The following is a 23,731-nucleotide window of genomic DNA, read 5'->3' as shown; positions in this document are numbered from 1 at the left end:
CCCAGCAGACAGCGCTACATTCTCCTGTATGTGCGATACACGCACATACAGGAGAAGGTGTCTCCTCTGTGTGAGCCACATCTGCAGCTTACACAGAGGAGACGTGACCTCCGCCCCTAGTGCAGCACGCAGTACAGGCGCCGATGACGTCACTCATCCGGCGCCTGTACTGTCGAGGGGAGAAGACGCGGGCCCATGCTGAGATCGCTGCGTGGGACATCAGGGGAGCATCCTTTTAATTTTAATTTTTTTAACCCTGCCTATACCTGAAGGGCGGGGGTGCTCTGCATATACCTATGGGAAAGGGAGGGAGAGGGGGGGTGCTCTGCATATACCTATGGGAAAGGGAGGGAGAGGGGGGGCTCTGCATATACCTATGGGAAAGGGAGGGAGAGGGGGGTGTAGCTCTGCATATACCTATGGGAAAGGGAGGGAGAGGGGGGGTGCTCTGCATATAACTATGGGAAAGGGAGGGAGAGGGGGGTGTAGCTCTGCATATACCTATGGGAGGAGGGGGGTGTAGCTCTGCATATACCTATGGGGAAGGGGGGGTGTAGCTCTGCATATACCTATGGGGAAGGGGGGGCGTAGCTCTGCATATACCTATGGGGAAGAGGAGGGGGTGTAGCTCTGCATATACCTATGGGGAAGGGGTGTGTAGCTCTGCATGTACCTATGGGGAAGAGGATGGTGTAGCTCTGCATATACCTATGGGGAAGGGCGGGGTGTAGCTCTGCATATACCTATGGGGAAGAGGGGGGGTGTAGCTCTGCATATACCTATGGAAAAGAGGGGGGTGTAGCTCTGCATATACCTATGGGGAAGCCGGGGGCGTAGCTCTGCATATACCTATGGGGAAGGGGGGGTGTAGCTCTGCATATACCTATGGGGAAGGGGGGGTGTAGCTCTGCATATACCTAAGGAAAAGAGGGGGGTGTAGCTCTGCATATACCTATGGGGAAGCCGGGGGTGTAGCTCTGCATATACCTATGGGGAAGGGGGGGTGTAGCTCTGCATATACCTATGGGGAAGGGGGGGTGTAGCTCTGCATATACCTAAGGAAAAGAGGGGGGTGTAGCTCTGCATATACCTATGGGGAAGGCGGGGGCGTAGCTCTGCATATACCTATGGGGAAGGGGGGGTGTAGCTCTGCATATACCTATGGGGAAGGGGGGTGTAGCTCTGCATATACCTATGGGAAAGAGGGTGGGGTGTAGCTCTGCATATACCTATGGGAAAGAGGGGAGGATGTAGCTCCACATATACATATGGGAAAGAGGGGGGTGTAGCTCTGCATATACCTATGGGAAAGAGGGTGGAGTGTAGCTCTGCATATACCTATGGGAAAGAGGGGGGTGTAGCTCCACATATACATATGGGAAAGAGGGGGTGTAGCTATGCATATACCTATGGGGAAGAGGATGGTGTAGCTCTGCATATACCTATGGGGAAGGGCGGGGTGTAGCTCTGCATATACCTATGGGGAAGAGGGGGGGTGTAGCTCTGCATATACCTATGGAAAAGAGGGGGGTGTAGCTCTGCATATACCTATGGGGAAGCCGGGGGCGTAGCTCTGCACCATTGGCTCCACCCTACTAATGGGGAGACACACTGTACCGGGGGGAGTTTAGGCGTGTTCTTGCTGGGCTGGTGCTTCGGATGAGTGGAGGGTGGCTACTAACTTTCTTGCAGAGGGCAGAGTGGCGCCCCCATCAAGAGGGCACTCTAGGTGGCTGCCTACTTTGCCGGCCATGCTCTTGATATACTATTTCTCCATGCTCGACTCCCTGGTACTATGTGACCTTTACTTTTGTCATTGCTCTTATTCATTTTAACTATTCCCAATTGGTCTTGTAGACATTATCCAGGGAATCATAACTATACCAGTTAGGGGGACCTAAGTACCTCTACAAGTACCTCAAGTTGAGATCCTCAACCCTAACCAAAGTCATGGAAAATTAGGTACTATAGGTCAAATTGTGCCATCAATATTGTTGTTTTCATGGTTGTTGCAGTTATGATATCATTACAATGATCCAACAAAAGACTAGATGGATGGATAACACTTCAGGTACTTAGATCCATACAGACAGATAGACTTTGAGCATAACTGGGTGGCCATGTCTTGTCTCATTTCAGGTTGAGTCTTGCCTGGTCTATAAGAAATACATTTATTTATAGAAGTATAATTCAGTCTCAGTAGTTATTGACTTTATTGCTAAAATGTAGCCTAGGGAAGGAGTAACGCTGAAATGTGATAAACATTGACTAGGTCTTAAAAACTAAAAGACTAAGGAGTCATAACCATAGATAATGTTGATTTATTGTCAAGAATGGATTTGTTGCCAATATAAGAGATGACTACCTTGATCACATTATATATCCACCCAATAAGCAGGGCTACTGCCAGCTGATGGCCCGAGGACATATACAGTAACATGCACATACACACATAATAACTTGTCTTTCAACTCAAAAATCTTCTGAGGAATAATCCTAGATAAGAGGCGTAAAATCGGAGCCTGCTGGGACCTAATGTAAAATCTATAACAAGCCCAACACCTACCATGGGCCATTGATAATACAGGAGTCTTCTTATGGGGCAGAAGAAACCTTGGGCATCCTCAGGCTGCGACTATTACCTCAGCATCCCCTATAACTACTCCCCAGTTAATGATAACAGCAAACCTATGGCTCATCCTGGCTCACCTTTAATAGTTATATCTATGTCCTCCACTCTCTCGCACACTGTTTTGGTAAGTGACTCTACAATCGAGTTCATGATGTTGAAGTCGGCCACATTGTACACGTGGTCGCTGTCTGGTTCGGACGCAATCTCCTTCAATTCATTAAGATCCGCATTTTTCACACCTTAGATGGGGTTGGAACAGATATAAAGGATTAATAATGTTAATATCATATTGTAAAATAGTATATATCATCACAAGCTCTACTGAAAATGGGACAAATTTACCATAATTGTCTAAAATCTATCTATCTATCTCATATCTATCTATCTATGCTCATATCTATCTATCTCATATCTATCTCTCTATCTATCTCATATCTATCTATCTATCTATCTATCTATCTCATATCTATCTATCTCATATCTAGCTATCTATCTAACTATCTATCTATCTATCTCATATCTATCTATCTCATATCTATCTATCTATGCTCATATCTATCTATCTCATATCTATCTCTCTATCTATCTCATATCTATCTATCTATCTATCTATCTCATATCTATCTATCTCATATCTAGCTATCTAACTATCTATCTATCTATCTCATATCTATCTCTCTATCTATCTCATATCTATCTATCTATCTATCTCATATCTATCTATCTCATATCTAGCTATCTATCTAACTATCTATCTATCTCATATCTATCTATCTATCTATCTGTCTCATATCTATCTATCTCATATATCTCATATCTATCTATCTATCTATCTGTCTCATATCTATCTATCTCATATATCTCATATCTATCTATCTATCTATCTATCTGTCTCATATCTATCTATCTCATATCTTTCTATCTCATATCTATCTATCTATCTCATATCTATCTATCTCATATCTATCTATCTATCTATCTATCAAATGAAAACAAAGTCCAGCAGCACTCCCAAACTAAAGGTACAAAACACAAGGTGCGTTATTGACCCATGAGGATACTCTTTGTGGCCGCTCTGGAAAAAAAGGAAGACCCCAAGCAATGGATTTTCCTCCAGTACATTCTCATGTCCTTCCAGGACACACAACGACAGGGCTGTGTAAGGTAGAGCTACTACAAAGAAAAACACAAGTAAACTTTTATTTCCCCTTTAGTGTCTTTCTAACTACTCATCTACTCAAAGGTAAGGTAAATTAGCGATCTTCATCATCTGAAGGAAATCAGACATCAAACACCACGCCCGAGGGGGCACATTTCTCACACACCTTTCCGAAGCCTTCAATAGCTCTCAATAGCCTTCAGTCTTATAATTCACATGTAATCTTTCCTGCTGTCCTTCAAGATGTCTCCCATGCATCCCCCTTACTTTGTAAAAAGGTACCCCGACACGTCAGACTCTCCTCCAGCATCCATAGACTGAAAACCCAACTCTTCAGAAAAGCCTACAACCTGCAATAACTCTGCCACTATTCAAATATAACAACGGTGTGTTACCTTAGAGCAGAGCTTCCCAAACCTTTCATGTTGTTGACACATCATGTATAGTTTGGTGACCCCTCACTGTGCCACCAACTGCACGTATCATGTTGCGTGTCCTATGATGCAGGACATAAGGCCAGTATCCAGTATCAGCATTACAAATGTGGCTGATACCCCAACCCCCTTGTGCCAATTAATACTCCTCTTCACCACCTGCCGTGTAATTAAATAATTTAATGCCCCCTTGATCCCCCTTGTGCCACCTCATTCCTCCCCCTTTGGACCCCCCTGTGCCGCATCATGTCTCCCCACTTCCCTCTGAGCCATTTCAACCCCCCCCCCTTGACCACAACCTGTACCAAAACATTACCCCTTCTTTATCACCCCCTGTGCCACATCATGCTCCCCTTGATCCCCTTAGTGCCATTTAATTCCCTCTTGACCCCCCTGTGCCATATCATCCCCCCTCTTGACCACCCTCTGTGCCACTTCATCCCGCCCCTTGACCACCTCATACCACATCATTACCCCCTCCCCTTTAAAACCCCCTGTGTCACATGGATGCCCATCTTGAGCATTCCCTGTTCCATTTCATGCCCCCCTTGACCACCCTCTGTACCACATCATTACCCCCTTAAAGGGGTACTCCGGTGAAAACCTTTTTTCTTTTAAATCAACTGGTGGCAGAAAGTTAAACATATTTGTAAATTACTTTTATTAAAAAATCTTAATCCTTCCAGTACTTATTAGCTGCTGAATGCTACAGAGGAAATTCCTTTCTTTTTGGAACACTGATGACATCACGAACACAGTGCTCTCTGCTGACATCTCTGTCCATTTTAGCAACCATGCATAGCAGATGTATGCGAAGGGCAGCATGGTGGCTCAGTGGTTAGCACTACTGCCTTGCTGTGCTGGGGACTTGGGTTCAAATCCCACTAAGGACAACAATAAATAAAGCATTATTATTATTATAAAAACGTCAGCAGAGAGAACTGTGGTCGTGATGTCATCAGAGAGCATTCCAAAAAGAAAAGAATTTCCTCTGTAGTATTCAGCAGCTAATAAGTACAGGAAGGATTAAGATTTTTTTATAGAAGCAATTTACATATATGTTTAACTTTCCGCCACCAGTTGATTCAAAAGAAAAAAGGTTACCCCTTTAATCCTTCCCTGTGCCACATGTTTACCCCTTCCCCCAGCATTGATCCCCCCTTTCTCCCTTAGTCTGTGTCTCTCGGTACCCTTTGCAGGTCCAGATAGAGGATTATGATTGATGCTATGAGTAATGTTTAGGCCTCATGCAGCCACACTAGGTGTATACTATCCTGCACTGGAAACTACAAAAAACTAATAACAAATAAGGATAGTGCTCATTAAAACTTAGCTTTTAATGTATATATTAATATATAATAAAAGTCACCAACAGTGAACCAATCATTATAAAAAATTGAGCATACTCAGTATAAAGCAGCAGTTATACCGTACACACCTGAGTGCCCGTTTGTTCAGGATTTACAGACCGAGTGCAATACAGTACGTGTTATTGTTGCTTGCACTAGATATCTCTCTATGTACTACAGGCATGATATGGTTAAATTAGTAATATACATAAATTGTCATGTCCTCAACTCTTTCTGTCAGTTAATATTGACATCATCAGGATGGCTATGAACCATTAAAGGGGTACTCCCATGGAAAACTTTTTTTTTTTTTTTTTTAAATCAACTGGTGCCAGAAAGTTAAAGGAGTAGTCCAGTGGTGACCCAGTGGTGAACAACTTATCCCCTATCCTAAGGATAGGGGATAAGTTTGAGATTGCGGGGGGTCCGACCTCTGGGGCCCTCTGCGATCTCCTGTAAGGAGCCCCAACAGCCCGCGGGAAGGGGGCGTGTGGACCTCCGCACGACACGCCCCTCAATACAACTCTATGGCAGAGCCGAAGCGCTGCCTTCGGCAATCTCCGGCTCTGCCATAGAGATGTATTGAGGGGGCGTGTCGGCTGCCACTTCGTGCGGAGGTCGACACCCGCTATCTGGCCGGAGAGCCTGGCCCCCGTACAGAGAGATCGCAGGGGGCCTCAGTGGTCGGACCCCCCCCCCCCCCCCGCGATCTCAAAGTTATCCCCTATCCTTTGGATAGGGGATACGTTTTTCCCCACTGGACTACCCCTTTAAGCAGATTTGTAAATCACTTCTATTAAAAAATCTTAGTCCTTCCAGTACTATTTAGGGGCTCTATACTACAGAGGAAATGCTTTTCTTTTCGGATTTCTCTTTCGTCACGACCACACTGCTCTCTGCTAACCTCTGCTGTCCATTTTAGGAACTGTCCAGAGCAGCACGTGTTTGCGATGGGGATTTTCTCCTGCTCTGGACAGTTCCTAAAATGGACAGCAGAGGTTAGCAGAGAGCACTGTGCTCGTGACAGAAGAGAAATACAAAAAGAAAAGCATTTCCTCTGTAGTATACAGCCCCTAAAAAGTACTGGAAGGATTAAGATTTTTTTAATAGAAGTCATTTACAAATCTGTTTACCGTAACTTTCTGGCACCAGTTGTTAAAAAAAAAAAAAAGTTTTCCACGGGAGTACCCCTTTAAGTATAGAAAGTTATATACAATATCAAGCAAGTAATACTGAGTATACTACATTTTTGAATGGTGATTGGTTCACTATTGGTGACTTTTATTCTACTACATTAAAAGTTAAGTTTTAATAAGCACTATCCTTATTTGTTATTAGTTTTTTCCAGACAGAGTATTAGTAGCTTGTCAGTTCCGGCAGTCACCACAGCTCACTGATTTATACTGGCCGTGGTGGATCAGCAGCAGGGCCGTGCCCACTTAATACCAGTGACCAGCAGTGGCTGCCCGCCGCGGGATGTGAAGGCCTTGATGTATTTCGGCATCCAGTTTGGAAAGTCCTGCCCTAGAGCCTAGTTCTCAAACTAGAGGTCCACAATGTTAAGACCACTACCCTAGAGATAGTAAACCTTGGTGGGCAAGGCATTCACCACAAGGCGGGCAAGACATTCAGTACCAGTCTGGGGCTCAGTAAGCTCATGTTTATTGTACTCATTGCTTCATGTATACAGTGTTCCCTCAACATACGATGGTAATCCGTTCCAAATGGACCATCGTTTGTTGAAACCATCGTATGTTGAGGGATCCGTGCAATGTAAAGTATAGGACAGTGGTCTACAACCTGCAGACCTCCAGATGTTGCAAAACTACAACACCCAGCATGCCCGGACAGCCAACGGCTGTCCGGGCATGCTGGGAGTTGTAGTTTTGCAACATATGGAGGTCCGCAGGTTGAAGACCACTGGTATTGGAAGTTGTACTCACGTGTCCCCGACGCTCCGGACCGTCACCGCTCGTCACCGCTGCCCTGGATGTCACCTTCCATCGCTGTCGCCGCGTCCCCGGGGTGTCCCCGACGCTCCGGCAAGGCCTCTGCTTCCCCGGCATCCTCGCTCTTCGTCGCCGCTATCACGTCGCTACGCACGCCGCTCCTATTGGATGACGGGACGGCGTGCACAGCGACGTGATGACGACGATGGAGAGCGCCGACGATGCAGGGGATCCCGAAGAGGATGCGCCGGACCCCCGAGGACAGGTAAGTGATCGTCAGCGGACCACACGGGGCACCGTAAACGGCTATCCGGTGGCAGCTGCCGGATAGCCGTTTATGCGATGGCCCCGACATACAAAAGCATCATATGTTGGCTGTCCGGGCATGCTGGGTGTTGTAGTTTTGCAACATTTGGAGGTCTGCAGGTTGTAGACCACTGTCCTATACTTTATATTGCATGGATCCCTCAACATGCAATGGTCTCAACAAAGGATGGTCCATTTGGAACGGATTACCATCGTATGTTGAGGGACCGCTGTAACATGAAGCAATGAGTACAATAAACATGAGCTTACTGAGCCCCAGACTGGTACTGAGAGGCCATCATATGTTGAAATGATCGTATGTCGGGGCCATCGTAGGTCGAGGGGTCACTGTACATTATTAGACCTCTCTGACTCTTGGACGGATGGAGTTCTAGAAATTAGTGGTGCTATAAAATCAATAATAGTAAAACAGTACAATGACACGAAGCCAATTCCTCAGCCCTTACCGATAGCAAACAGCTCAATTCCTGCGTCCTTCAGGCTCTTGGCAGGAGGGATAACATCATCTTGAGATTTTCCGTCCGTAATCAAAATACCAATCTTCGGGAGGTCCTCTCTAGCTCCTGCTTCTGGCTTAAAGCTATTTTCCAGGATGAATGTTAAGGCCAGCCCTAGGGAAAAATGCAAAAAGTGAAGAGATAGAAAATGAGAGGAGATGAATGTCAGAGGAATGAATTCCAAAAGCACAATCCAATATTACAGACCCCATCATATCCTTCAAATACTAAATAGTTATTAATGCACCAAAGTATTATGGTACTGTTTTTTGTTTACATGGAGGGAAGTATTATAGTAGTTATATTCTTGTATATAGGAGCAGTATTATAGTAGTTATATTCTTGTATATAGGAGCAGTATTATAGTAGTTATATTCTTGTATATAGGAGCAGTATTATAGTAGTTATATTCTTGTATATAGGAGCAGTATTATAGTAGTTATATTCTTGTATATAGGAGCAGTATTATAGTAGTTATATTCTTGTATATAGGAGCAGTATTATAGTAGTTATATTCTTGTATATAGGGGCAGTATTATAGTAGTTATATTCTTGTATATAGGAGCAGTATTATAGTAGTTATATTCTTGTATATAGGGGCAGTATTATAGTAGTTATATTCTTGTATATAGGAGCAGTATTATAGTAGTTATATTCTTGTATATAGGGGCAGTATTATAGTAGTTATATTCTTGTATATAGGAGGCAGTATTGTAGTAGTTATATTCTTGTATATAGGAGCAGTATTATAGTAGTTATATTCTTGTATATAGGAGCAGTATTATAGTAGTTATATTCTTGTATATAGGAGCAGTATTATAGTAGTTATATTCTTGTATATAGGAGCAGTATTATAGTAGTTATATTCTTGTATATAGGAACAGTATTATAGTAGTTATATTCTTGTACGTAGGGGCAGTATTATAGTAGTTATATTCTTGTATATAGGAGCAGTATTATAGTAGTTATATTCTTGTATATAGGAGCAGTATTATAGTAGTTATATTCTTGTATATAGGAGCAGTATTATAGTAGTTATATTCTTGTATATAGGAGCAGTATTATAGTAGTTATATTCTTGTATATAGGAACAGTATTATAGTAGTTATATTCTTGTACATAGGGGCAGTATTATAGTAGTTATATTCTTGTATATAGGAGCAGTATTATAGTAGTTATATTCTTGTATATAGGAGCAGTATTATAGTAGTTATATTCTTGTATATAGTAGGCAGTATTATAGTAGTTATATTCTTGTGCATAGGAGCAGTATTATAGAAGTTATATTCTTGTATATAGGAGCAGTATTATAGTAGTTATATTCTTGTATATAGGATGCAGTATTATAGTAGTTATATTCTTGTATATAGGAGCAGTATTATAGTAGTTATATTCTTGTATATAGGAACAGTATTATAGTAGTTATATTCTTGTATATAGGAGGCAGTATTATAGTAGTCATATGCTTGTACATAGGAGCAGTATTATAGTAGTTATATTCGTGTATATAGGAGCAGTATTATAGTAGTTATATTCTTGTATATAGGAGCATTATTATAGTAGTTATATTCTTGTGTAAAGGAGGCAGTATTATAGTAGTTATATTGTTGTACATAGGAGCAGTATTATAGTAGTTATATTCTTGTATATAGGAGGCAGTATTATAGTAGTTATATTCTTGTATATAGGAGCAGCATTATAGTAGTTATATCCTGGTATATAGGAGCAGTATTATAGTAGTTATATTCTTGTATATAGGAGGCAGTATTATAGTAGTTATATTCTTGTATATAGGAGGCAGTATTATAGTAGTTATATTCTTGTATATAGGAGCAGCATTATAGTAGTTATATCCTGGTATATAGGAGGCAGAATTATAGTAGCATTCTTCATAAATTTGGGCCAACATGCTCCAGTGTAAGACCAGTGTGTGAAATGATTTTTTTATATTTGTTCTGGATGCCTGTTAATCCATCCAGATGGGATCCTGATATTGTAGGAAGTAAGATATCAATGCAAATCAATAAATCGATTAGATAGATACTGTATTTCATAGGACATTACCTGTGAGTGTGTTTCCACCTTTGTAAGGAAGGTTACGGACGGCATCTATCACAGCTTCCCTGGTGTCATAGGTGTTCAGGTTCCATTCTATTCTGGGGTCTCCACTGTACTGAGCCAAACCTGGACCAAAAAGAAAATCATGCTGAGCAATGAACATGTATTCTAAAAAAAAAGTTGACTAATGGATTGCAGACATTAGCGGCACATTACCTATTCTAGTTTTATCGTTGCCAATGTTGAATGCACTGACCAGGTTCTCTATGAACAGACGGACAAGTCTAAAGTTCAGTCGTCCTATACTCCATGAACCATCCACCAGGATCACTATATCAGCATTTGCTGGAGTTTTACAAGAAAACCTAGCATCTAAGATAAAAAAAAAAAAAAAAAGAATATTAAATCAGCAAACAAGCGCTAGGAATCAATTTTATATGAAAATGATGGCATTCCTATACTGTTATCTGGTGTGCAGATGGAATAATAGATAATATATAAACTAGATGGCGATTGGTGAATACCAGAATATTCCAGGTGTCTGTAGGTAAAGGGATTGTTCAGTTTTGGCCAATCTTTTTTTTTATTAGAAAGGTTTCCTGATATTAGCTGTGGGGCTGGGATTCCACTTGGCTTTTTGGGAAAAAACTCTGTATGGCTTTTTTTTTTGGATCAAAATGCTGCAGCCAGTTGTATGCTAAAAGTCAATATGGCAATTTTTTTCACCCCGACCCTACCACCCCGACCCTTCCACCTTTCCCTATGTATGTGGGTATTTTAGACACAGGGCTATTTTTCCAAAACTCAAAACATGCTGAGGGTATGACATTTTTTGCTGAAAAAAATTGGCGTTTCTCCTGCCATAAATTCTATTAGAGAAAGAAAAAACACAATGTGGATTTCAAACTGCTGTTTTTTCCCCCAAAATCCTCAAGTCGCATAAATTAATCACATGATGATGCACATAAAGTAATCACATGACTTAAACAGAATTGAGCCTATAATGACCCCTTTACTGAAAATGAATGGAGTAACAATGCGCATGTGCGTCTCGCTACTCCATTCTCCACACTTATACTGATCCACACTCAGGTTCCAGTTCTGAAGATCGTGGGGGGTTCAAGCAGACTAGACCGACCCCCCCCCCCCCCATGTGATCTTTATAACAGGAACTCAAGTATGGAGAATTAAGAGGTGGGACGCACATCTATTTTTTTATGTAGTAAAGAAGATGTATACCGTACATATGATACACCTTATTAATGATGTGTGAACCCAGACTTACATTAGGGAACAGGAATACTGAAATAACCTACAGTCACACTTGAATATTCTGGATGGAAGATTTTATTTATTCATGTATATTTAGTTAATGATCAATACTCGTAATTTATGAAACCCAGCGCAAAGAAAACAAAAACTAAATATATATATGTTATTTATTAATATTATTAAAAAAAAAAATATATATATGTATATATATATATATATATATATATATATACACACACACACATATATATATATATATATATATATATATAAAAATGACAAAAAATATATATAAATAATATAAATTATAAAAAATTTATATATATATATATATATATATATTATTATATTAATATTTTAACAAATCTAAAAAGAAAAAAATTTGATTAAATTCATCAACTGTAAAAGCAAAAAAAAAAATGTACGTTAAAAATATGATTTGTGAGTTAAAGATGGCATCCGGAGTGTTTGTAGTGCTGAAGGCCGTTTTGGGTATTAAAGACATAGATCATTCATAAACATTTTGCTTTTGGTAGCTCCTTAAAGATGATTTTTTTTTAACCAGCAAATTCTGCAAAAGCCTAAAAAGGGATAAAGAAGATTGAGATGATTAGTTAAAAAAAAAATTTGTAAATTATTAATGGATGACATATTATATTAAAACTGCTATGATTCAATATAGCAAAAAGTTGTATTGAATTGAAGGAGAAGAAGCCCCTAGTCTAACATATCTATGCTAGGAGAAGGGAAGGACCTAAACCTGTTAAAAATAGGTCCATCTCTAGGCCTAGCCTGTCCCAAATGTATATTTCCTAACTATGCTTTTGCCAGGAATGCCTACACCTAGGCCACATGCCATTACTGTTTCTGCTCCTGTTCACACTGTGAGGAGATTGCGCTACAAGATTCTACATTTCCTAGAGGGAGAATATTGTCTACAATAGAGAGGAGAAGGCTGAACAAGGGCCTTTCTGAAAATCTCTTTATCAGTCTACGCTCAAAGTTATCGCTACTTGGCTGCCATGTCAGAAATATCGTTACTGGATACATCCTTCTGGGTACCATTTAACAGGGCCACTGCTGAGTAAGTAAAGTCTACATTTTGCATCACAAGGAGTCAACCTGTGAAGATCCTCATCAGTAGTTTCAGTAATTTTGGACTTAAAACTTGAGGACCATAAAGCATATACATCTGCATTAGACATTACACATGCAAAAAAAGCAACATCAAGATTACAGAATTCAGTAAAAAAGCTATAGAAACATTATTTCAAGGGACAGCGACCAACTATTCATTCTTCTGGCTAAAAAGTTGTAACAACATTCCAAGCCATACAAAAGAAACTGCATATTATTGGATTTGTACAAGATGTTTAAGTGAACTATATTTTTGTCTAGTAAGCTGTTCCTATAAGTGGAGGGATGCACTTTTTTCCTTTAAGACATGGAACTGATGCCAAAATGGGGATTGGGGATATAAAGCAAACCCATCTTTCATTTATGCTATGGAACTATAGGTTTATTAAAATTGTTCTTCCCTATAAGTTATGGAGGCCTAATTCTGGAAGCACTGCAACATATGTATTGGACAGGGCATGCTGCCTCTGTCACCTATCGGACATTAGATGAGGGGGCAAAAGTGCAAGGATTAATTTTCTGGTATGGGGGATTGTGGTGAGATTAACCTTCTCAATGAGAGCCCCATTTTGTATCTATTGTTGGGCCCATGTCCTCTATGCATATCTTCTCTGAGGTGTAATAGGGCACCCAAACAGGGGTTTGGGCCCTTACTGTACCACTATATCCATCCAATATGGCAAAGTCTAGATTGTTCAATCCTATCATATTTCGCCACCTGATGAAACATGGCGGCACAAGAAATCCTTGCGGCTCTATAGTGCTCTGTGTGCCAAAAAGGCCGCCGAGGAGCGGAACCGCCTGCACTGCAAGACCGTGAGAGAACAGAGTTTAAATGCTCTCTACTCTCGCAACTCTGTACTCTCACGGGCAGCGGCGGCCGGCAGTCAGAGCCAGAGGCGGCTCTACCAATTAGGCCATTTAGGTCGCTGCCTAAGGCCTCGCTCTGGTTGGGGCCTTGCTCTGGCCCTGACCACCGCAGGGGGCCCTCGTCAAATTTTGGACATCCCTGTGTCCAGAAAGATCTTTTCTGGACACAAGGATATCCCGGCGGTTACCTCTCTGTGGTGGCCCCTGCGTTAACTTAAAACGTTAAAATGCAGGGGCCGCCGGGAGGTAGCACACGCAGGGACGTCACTGACGTCCCGTGCACCCATGACAACAGCAGAGCGGAACGGAGCAGCGAGGAAAAGGACATGCGCGTGTGCATGGTAAGTTACCTGTATGTTGTACGCCATCTTCAGTGTTCCAACCATCACTCCTCCGGTCCCGGGACCTACTGCTATGGCCTGTAGGCAATAGCAGTAGATTGTGACCCTGGACCGGAGGAGTGGTGGTCGGAACAATGAAGTAGGGCAGTACACAGACTTACAGCCTCCAGCCATACACTGTATATGTATGTCTGTGGGGGAACTATACTGCCAACCTAATGTGGGGGAACTATACTGCCATCCAAATGTGGGGGAACTATACTGCCAACTAAATGTGGGAACTATACTGCACCTAATGTGGGGGAACTATACTGCACCTAATGTGGGGGAACTATACAGCACCTAATGTGGAGAGCTATACTGCACTTAATGTGGGGAGCTATACTGCACCTAATGTGGGGAACTATACTGCACTACTGCACCTAATGTGGGGAACTATACTGCACCTAATGTGAGGAACTATACTGCACCTAATGTGGGGAGCTATACTGCACCTAATGTGGGGGAACTTTACTGCACCTAATGTGGGGAACTATACTGCACCTAATGTGGGGAACTATACTGCACCTAATGTGGGGGAACTATACTGCACCTAATGTGGGGGAACTATACTGCACCTAATGTGGGGAAACTATACTGCACCTAATGTGGGGTAACTATACTGCACCTAATGTGGGGAACTATACTGCACCTAATGTGGGGAACTATACTGCACCTAATGTGGGGGGAACTATACTGCACCTAATGTGGGGGAACTATACTGCACCTAATGTGGGAGAACTATACTGCACCTAATGTGGGGGAACTATACTGCATCTAATGTGGGGGAACTTTACTGCACCTAATGTGGGGGAACTATACTGCACCTAATGTGGGGAGCTACAATATAAGGATAGGAGTTATAACGTACCATCATCAGTGTCTGGATCACTATATAAGGATAGGAGTGATACATTTCATAAAAAGGCCCAGAAAAATTCTCAGCACCAGGCCCATGATGCTCATAATCCGGCCCTGTGTGCCGCCATATTGCTCTGCCGTCTGCATGAGGTCCAAGTCCTGTTTGTATAGCCTTTCTATATCATTAGCTTGTTATTAGAATAGTTGTAGAATATTGTTTTTCAGTTTCTAATGCAAATTAATACAAAATTCCTATCCACCTATTTTCCAATATGTTATTTTAATGGGCCTCTCATATAGAGTGTGGTTTTCTATCATCCGCTCCATCTACACAAAATAGAAGGATTGAAGCTATTGCTTCCATGGAGACCGGCTGGAAATGCCATTTCTTTCAAAGTCTTAGGGGAAATCCATGTCTAGTACATGGATTAGGCTGGTGCTCGACAGTAGAAAGAAACTTAAATGTCATATCACTATTATTACTACCGAAAATGTGTGGGGGTCATCAGAAGGTAACTCCAGCCTGGGAGGGGGATTACTGGGGGGCTCCCATAGTTTCTTCTGTATGGTCTATTCAGAAGCTTAACTTGAAGACGATAGACACCAATGCAAAATCTGTACCGGACCTTCAATGAGTAGGGGCCATTTGTAATACTGGTGTCTTTTTAGGTGACAGTGGGGCCTTTGGGCCTCCTCAGGCTCTTTGGCTGGTAGCCACCTCTTCACCCCTTTAGCTAACCCCTTGGTCTGTAATGAGCCTGTAATGGGTCTTCCACATCAGATTGGTAGGGTACTGACTCCCGGCTCTGACATGTACACAGTGTTCAGGTTAAGCCTCTAATGTAGTGTTTAGAGTCTGCTACTTCTAGAAGGCCTATCCTCAGGGTGGGTCTTCCATATCAGATTGGTGGCACAATGACACCCCTCACCTCTGCTGATCTGCTGTTTGCCTAAACTGTGGCTTCAACACGTACACACAGTGAATGGACCCAGAAGCCAATGGCTGTGTTTTAATTGAGGAATGGCTATGCTGGGATACGGCAGCTCAGTTCTCATTCACTTCAGCAATGTTCGGAAGCCCCATAGAGAATGAATGGGCAGTGGCCGCACATGCCCAATGATGCACAATTCATTCAGAAGACATTTGTCATCCCTTCGTGGGATTGGCGGGAGTCGGGAAACAATGGTCTATTGTCTTCTCTATCTACTGGTGTCACTTTTCAGTGTAATTCTGTACAGGTCACATTCCAGCAGTCTCCTCCTTATCATCACAGACAGAACAAGACAGTCTCAGCTTGGTTTTAGGCCTAGTGGTATATATGAAAAATGCAAGATTTCAGGATTATTTTATAGCACCGAAATATGGAAAATTAGAGAAAAAAATCACAAAAAATTCCTAAGGGTGGAAAAAATGGTGATTTTCGTGTGAAACAAACTTCCTTTAAATAGCACGGTAATATCTGCTGGACCCCATGGGCTCTGTTGTAGCTGGGGCCCATTAAAATGTGAGGGATGGTCCACTGAGGGGTACTCATCCGGTAGCAAGTTAGGCCACTTATACATCTGCGTATGGGATGATGACATTGCTTGCATTTGTAGAATTTTAATATATGCAATTCCCTAAATTAAAAGGAGACCCTAACCATCAAAGCATGCTAGTGAATGGGCGGCAGCGTACATTGTCATGGATAAGACTACTTGACTTCAGAACACAATAGAAGGATTTTCAATATTCTCTCATACTGAAGTGGAATATCTGCGGTGGATGCTGCATGTTCCTTATCTTCTCATATTACTGAACAAGAGCCATTGTCCCAGCATGCACTGGGCTGAGATGCTGCTGACTGAAGCAGAGCTCCCGGAAATTTGTCATTAACTTTCATTGGCAGACGGCCTGCATTATCACTACGATCAACAACCGTCGCTTTCATGTACGGAATCCCCGGATTATTTATTGGCCCCGATTCACTACAAGGCTGACAGCTTGAGGCGGCCATCACCTTCATACAAACTGCAGAATGTACACAACTTACCCTACTTCCATTATACTGGAGACCCAAAGGGTAGACATACGATTTGTGCAACCAATAGGTTGGGCGGATCACTGCGGCTTTAAATAAACATAGTACCAGCAAATATAAGGAACTTTGTTTTACCGTATTTTTCACCATATAAGACGCTACGGCATATAAGATGCACCCAATTTTAAAGGGTAAAAATCTAGAAAAAAAAAGATTCTGCACCAAATACAATGTAAAGTATAGGACAGTGATCTTCAACCTGCGGACCTCCAGATGTTGCAAAACCACAACTCCCGGCATGCCCGGACAGCCGTTGGCTGTCCGGGCATGCCAGAAGTTGTAGTTTTGCAACATCTGGAGGTCTGCAGGTTGAAGACCACTGGTATAGGAGGTAATACTCACGTGTCCCCGCCGCTCCCGTCACCCGTCACCACTCGTCACCGCTGCCCTGGATGTCGCCCTCCATTGCTGTCGCCGTGTCATTGTCGCTCCGGAATGTCTCTGCTGTCCGGTATCCTCGCTCACATCACTACGCACGCCGCTCTTATATGATGACGGGACGGCGTGCGCGACGACGTGATGACGACGAAGGAGAGCGCCGGCCATGCAGGGGATCCCGGCACGGAGCAGACACCGAGGAGGCAGGTAAGGTCCCTCCCGGTGTCCTGTAAGCTGTTCGGGACGCCGCGATTTCACCGCGGCGGTCCCGAACAGCCCGACTGAGCAGCCGGGTTAGTGTCACTTTCCCTTCAGACGTGGCGGTCAACTTTGATAGCCGCGTCTGAAGGGTTAATACAGGGCATCACCGCGATCGGTGATGTCCTGTATTAGCCGCGGGTCCCGGGCTTTGATGGCCGCAGGGACCGCCACGGTATTTGCCGTATAAGATGCACCAACTCCCCCCCCCCCCCATTTTTCGCATCTTATACAGCGAAAAATACGGCAAAAATGCTTCTCTCCCCTGTTATTAGGATTCTACCCATAACCCACCCGCCCCCTCTCCCCCCCCCCCCAATGAGACAGTATTTCACTCTGAAGATAGTACAGAAGAAAATAGTTCATGAACAATTTTCTTCCGTACTATCTTCCGTCACAAAATAACGGACGTTATCAATAATGGACTATAATGGATTAAAACGGATATTAGAAAAATTCCATAGACTATAATGGGATTTTCTAACGGACATATAGGATTTGGTTACTGCCGGTGACAGCTGATTTTAGGACGGAACTAGCGACGGAACTTGCTAAACGGAGTAATTTGCTAGTGGGAAACAAGCCTAAAACAAGTCTATTGGGGGGGGGGGGGGGGGAAGTTGCTCAGTACTTCTTTTCCCAGAATGCAATGTTTTCCCTCACCACCTTATCCCAGTTCTCCAACCTCGCTCACTCCTGCCAGTTATCCCCTTGCAAAACATTTCAGTACACAGCAGACCATTGCTCTGCATCCGGTAAATCTGCATAACCTGTTGCATTCATTCCCTGTCTGCTCCTCTGCCTATGTCATTCTTCAGCACAGGACAGCATGCTGTAAAAACATCTTATTCTTCCCTAATTGTCCTAATAAAGATATATATGTGGATGTGTATATAACCTAGAGATGAGAAGACACACCTGTCTTACAAATCTTGTGCAAATATCATTAAAACTGTTGTGTCTCAGCTCTGCCAAGATATAAAAGTGCTATTCTTTTATGTAGCAGAAGAGTCTTTGGGCCCCTCAGGTACATGGGACACCTCATATATGTACTCCACTGTCCAAGGAAATAACTCAACAACACTGTCCAACCCCCATATAGGTTTTGCCCTGTGGTTCCCCTACTTAGTGCCCCTACTTGGTTCCCCTACTGGCTACTAGATTTGCAGGAATGGTCAGACATTGGGTTTTGGATTTTTCTATCAAAAAGTTTCCCCCACCCATGAAGAGACACATCTGTTCAGACAGAAATACAATACTGTATATATTCCATCCATTTAATATGAGGGACTGTACAATGGCTTAATAAGAATGTCAGAAAAATGTGAACAGATGTAAGGCTCATCATGAGGCAAGACGGATGAGAGTGCCACATGGCACTGAGCTTTCATCTGTCTGCCAAGGAGAATAAAAGGGCAAAACTCACATTTACTATCCAAAACTTCTCTGCGAGAAATTTCCACATTCAGTGCAAAAGTCAAAATTAAGTTTGTATCCAAATACTTTACTGGGTCCAAGTCAATTCCAGGGCAATAACTTCACCAGGCGTGGATACTTTGCCAGGGAATGATGTACTAAATCCTGGTAGTTTGTCTTTATTTTATTTTTATTTTTTTATATTAATTTATAAAAATAAAAATTAAACCATGTACCTTGCATTGTATAGTGTTTATCTGGTATAGGTAGCCCACTTTGAAATGATGGATGGTCCCGAAATAGGTTGATCTGAGGGTTCGAGTTACTGAAAACGTTCATGATCATCAAAATCGAAGGTAGAGGCGCTTTATTAAAGGGGTATTCCAAGAAAAAACTAATTTTATTATAATACTATATTAGTATCCAACAAGCGCTAGAATAGGGAAATGTGAATATGGTAGCTGCAGTACTGAAGTGTGAGATCCCGTTACTCATACAATACAAATCTACTCGGAGATATATACAGTAACCCCCCCGACCTACGATGGCCCCGACATACGATCATTTCAACATACGATGGCCTCTCAGAGGCAGCATCAACATACGATGCTTTTATATGTCGGGGCCATCGCATAAACGGCTATCCGGCAGCGCAGACTGCTTCAGCTGCCACCGGATAGCCGTTTACGGTGCCCCGTGTGGTCCGCTGACGGTCACTTACCTGTCCTCGGGGCTCCGGCGCGTCCTCTTCAGGATCCCTGCATCGTCGGCGCTCTTCATCATCGTCATCACGTCGCTGCGCACGCCGTCCCGTCATCCAATAGGAGCGGGGCGTAGTGACGTGATGGCGGCGACGGAGAGCGAGGATGCAGAGGCCTTGCCGGAGCGTCGGGGACACTACGTGGATGCGGCAACAGCGATGGAAGGCGACATGCAGGGCAGCGGTGACAAGCGGTGACGGTCCGGAGCGGCAGGGACACGTGAGTACAAGTTCCTATACCATTGGTCTTTAACCTGCGGACCTCCAGATGTTGCAAAACTACAACTCCCAGCATGCCCGGACAGCCGTTGGCTGTCCGGGCATGCGGGGTGTTGTAGTTTTGCAACATCTGGAGGTCTGCAGGTTGTAGACCACTGTCCTATACTTTACATTGCACGGATCCCTCAACATACGATGGTTTCAACAAACGATGGTCCATTTGGAACGGATTACCATCGTATGTTGAGGGACCACTGTATATATATATGTGTGTATAACGCACATATATGTTACAGTACGTCAGGGGGATCTGCCTGACGAAGGAAGCCGTGCTTCTGAAACGCGTTGGAGGTATCTTGGATCTGATCTCGTACTGTAGTGAGGTCACTAACCGGTCTCCGTTAAGCCGCGAACCGGGGCTATCATGGTAGAGAACGCTACCGGCCGGAGCGTACTCCCGTAATCCCCTATTGGATCTTCCGCAAAAAGGATATGCATTCTCCGCTACATCACAGAACATAGAAGAATCATCAAGGAAAATCAGCTTAAATAACCGCAAGTAAAACCTCTGATATATCTGCACTGTATTATCAGCATCAAGTATAGTCACAGGTGGGCGCACGACCATAATACAGAAGCTCGTTCAATCTGCTCAGCCAAATAGCTTTCTATATAGAGTAACTTAATGGGCATTCTTTGACTTGCAGTGCCACAAGCAAAGTAATAGACATTTACTGCTATCTTCCATTAGGAAAGAAATAGAACATTTTGTACAATCTGACATCTATAGAAACTGCCACTCAGGATCCCTATATATTCATGATTAATCCAGGTATACACAATATCCATATTGATATATATATATATATATATATATATATGGAATTAAAATTATAATTTAATGGAATTAAAATTATATATATATATATATATATATATATATATATATATATATATATATATATAATTTTAATTCCATTTACTCCAAAACCAGATATCTAACAATACACTAATATATACACATTTATGTTAAAATTAGAGCACAAAGAATAACGCTGCATAAAACAAACATACCATACCAATGGTCTGACTTCTTCCATCTCATCCAGGTATGTGTAACCATTAATGTAAGCGCGTACTGTAACATATATGTGCGTTATACACACACACACACACACACATATATATATATATATATATATATGTATATATATATATATATATCCGAGAAGATTTGTAAATTACTTCTATTAAACAATCTTAATCCTTCCAATAATTATCAGCTGCTGAAGTTGAGTTGTTCTTTTCTGTCTAAGGTCTCTCTGATGACATGTGTCTCGGGAGCTGTCCAGCGTAGAAGCAAATTCCCATAGCAAACCTTTTCTGCTCTGTGCAGTTCCTATGGGAATTTGCTTCTACTCTGGACAGCTCCCGAGACAGGTGTCATCAGAGAGCACTTAGACAGAAAAGAACAATTCAACTTCAGCAGCTCATAAGTACTGAAAGGATTAAGATTTTTTTAATAGAAGTAATTTACAAATCTGTTTAACTTTCTGGAGCCAGATGACATATAAAAAAAAAGTTTTTTCCTGGAATACCCCTTTAAGTTATAATCTATGGGGGTTTACAGTACAAACTGTTTCATTTCCCTGCACTGCCCCAACAGGGGAAATAAGGAATTACATTAAAGGGGTACTCCGGTGGAAAACTTTATATATATATATTTTTTTTTTAATCAACTGGTGCCAGAAAGTTAAATTCTTTTCTTTTTGGAACACAGAGCTCTCTGCTGACATCATGACCACAGTGCTCTCTGCTGACATCTCTGTCCATTTTAGGAACTGTCCAGAGCAGCATATGTTTGCTATGGGGATTTTCTACTACTCTGGACAGTTCTTAAAATGGACAGAGGTATCAGCAGAGAGCACTGTGGTCATGATGTCAGCAGAGAGCTCTGTGTTCCAAAAAGAAAATAATTTCCTCTGTAGTATTCAGCAGCTAATAAGTACTGGAAGGATTAAGATTTTTAATAGAAGCAATTTACAAATCTGTTTCACTTTCTGACAGCAGTTGATTAAAAAAAAAAGAAAAATTCCACTGTAATCATATGATCTGAGGGTTCCAGTTACTGAAAACGTTCATGATCATCAAAATCTCAGGTAGAGGCGCTTTATTAAGTTATAATTTATGTGGGGTTACAGTACCAACTGTTTAATTTCCCTGCACTGCCCCCACATGGGACATAAGGAATTACATTAAAGGGGTATTCCAGGCCAAAACTTTTTTTTATATATCAACTGGCTCCAGAAAGTTAAACAGATTTGTAAATTACTTCTATTAAAAAATATTAATCCTTCCAATAGTTATTAGCTTCTGAAATTGAGTTGTTGTTTTCTGTCTAACTGCTCTCTGATGACTCACGTCCCGGGAGCTGTCCAGCTCCTATGGGGATATTCTTCCATCATGCACAGCTCCCGGGACGTGACATCATCATTGAGCAGTTAGACAGAAAACTTCAGAAGCTAATAACTATTGGAAGGATTAAGATTTTTTAATAGAAGTCATTTACAAATCTGTTTAACTTTCCGGAGCCAGTTGATATATATAAAAAAAGGTTTTGGCTGGAATACCCCTTTAATGTTGTTGAAATCAGTTATGGCAGAAGTTGCTCCTTGGCCTGTTACCTGAGGGGGTCCTTTTTTTCACATAAAATCAGTTTTATAAAAGGTCCATGGTAGATGCGGAACCCTGTTACCAATATTGAGGCCCTGGAGGTTCGGTTACACCTCTGTTATCCAATCCTATTTCATGGTACAATTACATTTTATAGAGAAACAGGGGTAGTGTATGTTTTTTGTCACCCCGCCCTGTTGTTACTTTTCCTTCTCCTTTACTTGCTCTTTGATGTAACCGTCATTCCCCGACATCATGAAAGATTTGGCAATGAAGACTCCCACAGACACCTGCATTTTTCTGCTTTCTGGCAATCCGTATCCTTTTGATCTTGGTGGGCTACCAGAGAGCAGAACGTTTGATGTCATCCTGTACCATACAAACTGGACCTCCACCCAGGGTGAACACGACAAAAAGCAGAGTTGAGTTTTACAAATGACACCAAGAGAAATGGGATATTGCAGAGCCGTTCCCTCCAAACCCTGAAAGGAAATATCCAGTTGGAAGATTGAAAAGTTCATGTAAATAAAGTTTTTAACAGAAAGTAATATAATTTTTTGACTTCTGTAAAACTGTTTTCTACAAAAGCCTCTGGCCCAGTAGATACATAAGTCTCCCATGTTCCTCACCTTCACCCCCTTGTCGTCACTTTTAATGATGCATATGGACTAAGAAGAAGTGGAGCACTGTATAGCAGATAGAAGGTTAAGTGCCCACATAAGTACAGTGATAATGGATGGGAAGCCTAGTGGTTAAAGGGGTATTCCAGGCAAAAACTTTTTTTTATGTATCAACTGGCTCCGGAAAGTTAAACAGATTAGTAAATTACTTCTATTAAAAAATCTTAATCCTTCCAATAGTTATTAGCTTCTGAAGTTGAGTTGCTGTTTTCTGTCTAACTGCTTTCTGATGACTCATGTCCCGGGAGCTGTCCAGCTCCTATGGGGATATTCTCCCATCATGCAAGGGATATTCTCCCATCATGCACAGCTCCCGTGACGTGACATCATCATTGAGCAGT

At 42.1% G+C, this 23,731-nt stretch overlaps 1 protein-coding gene across 5 annotated transcripts in view; it reads right to left on the bottom strand.

The window, feature by feature from the left end:
• The window catches only part of COL14A1 (collagen type XIV alpha 1 chain), a 216,651-nt gene that overhangs the window by 116,717 nt on the left and 76,203 nt on the right, over positions 1-23,731 (bottom strand). For all 5 annotated transcript variants that reach the window (XM_056522681.1, XM_056522682.1, XM_056522680.1 and 2 more), the window contains 4 exons: positions 10,622-10,777; positions 10,412-10,531; positions 8,297-8,461; positions 2,710-2,871 (listed from right to left, as the gene is read on the bottom strand). In XM_056522681.1, the coding sequence (XP_056378656.1) occupies positions 2,710-2,871; positions 8,297-8,461; positions 10,412-10,531; positions 10,622-10,777 (603 nt within the window). The remainder of the gene's footprint in view (positions 1-2,709; positions 2,872-8,296; positions 8,462-10,411; positions 10,532-10,621; positions 10,778-23,731) is intronic.

The sequence above is a fragment of the Hyla sarda genome, chromosome 5 (genome assembly GCF_029499605.1).
Source record: "Hyla sarda isolate aHylSar1 chromosome 5, aHylSar1.hap1, whole genome shotgun sequence".
NCBI classification, from domain to species: domain Eukaryota; kingdom Metazoa; phylum Chordata; class Amphibia; order Anura; family Hylidae; genus Hyla; species Hyla sarda.
This window is presented reverse-complemented; position numbering and strand designations above follow the sequence as displayed.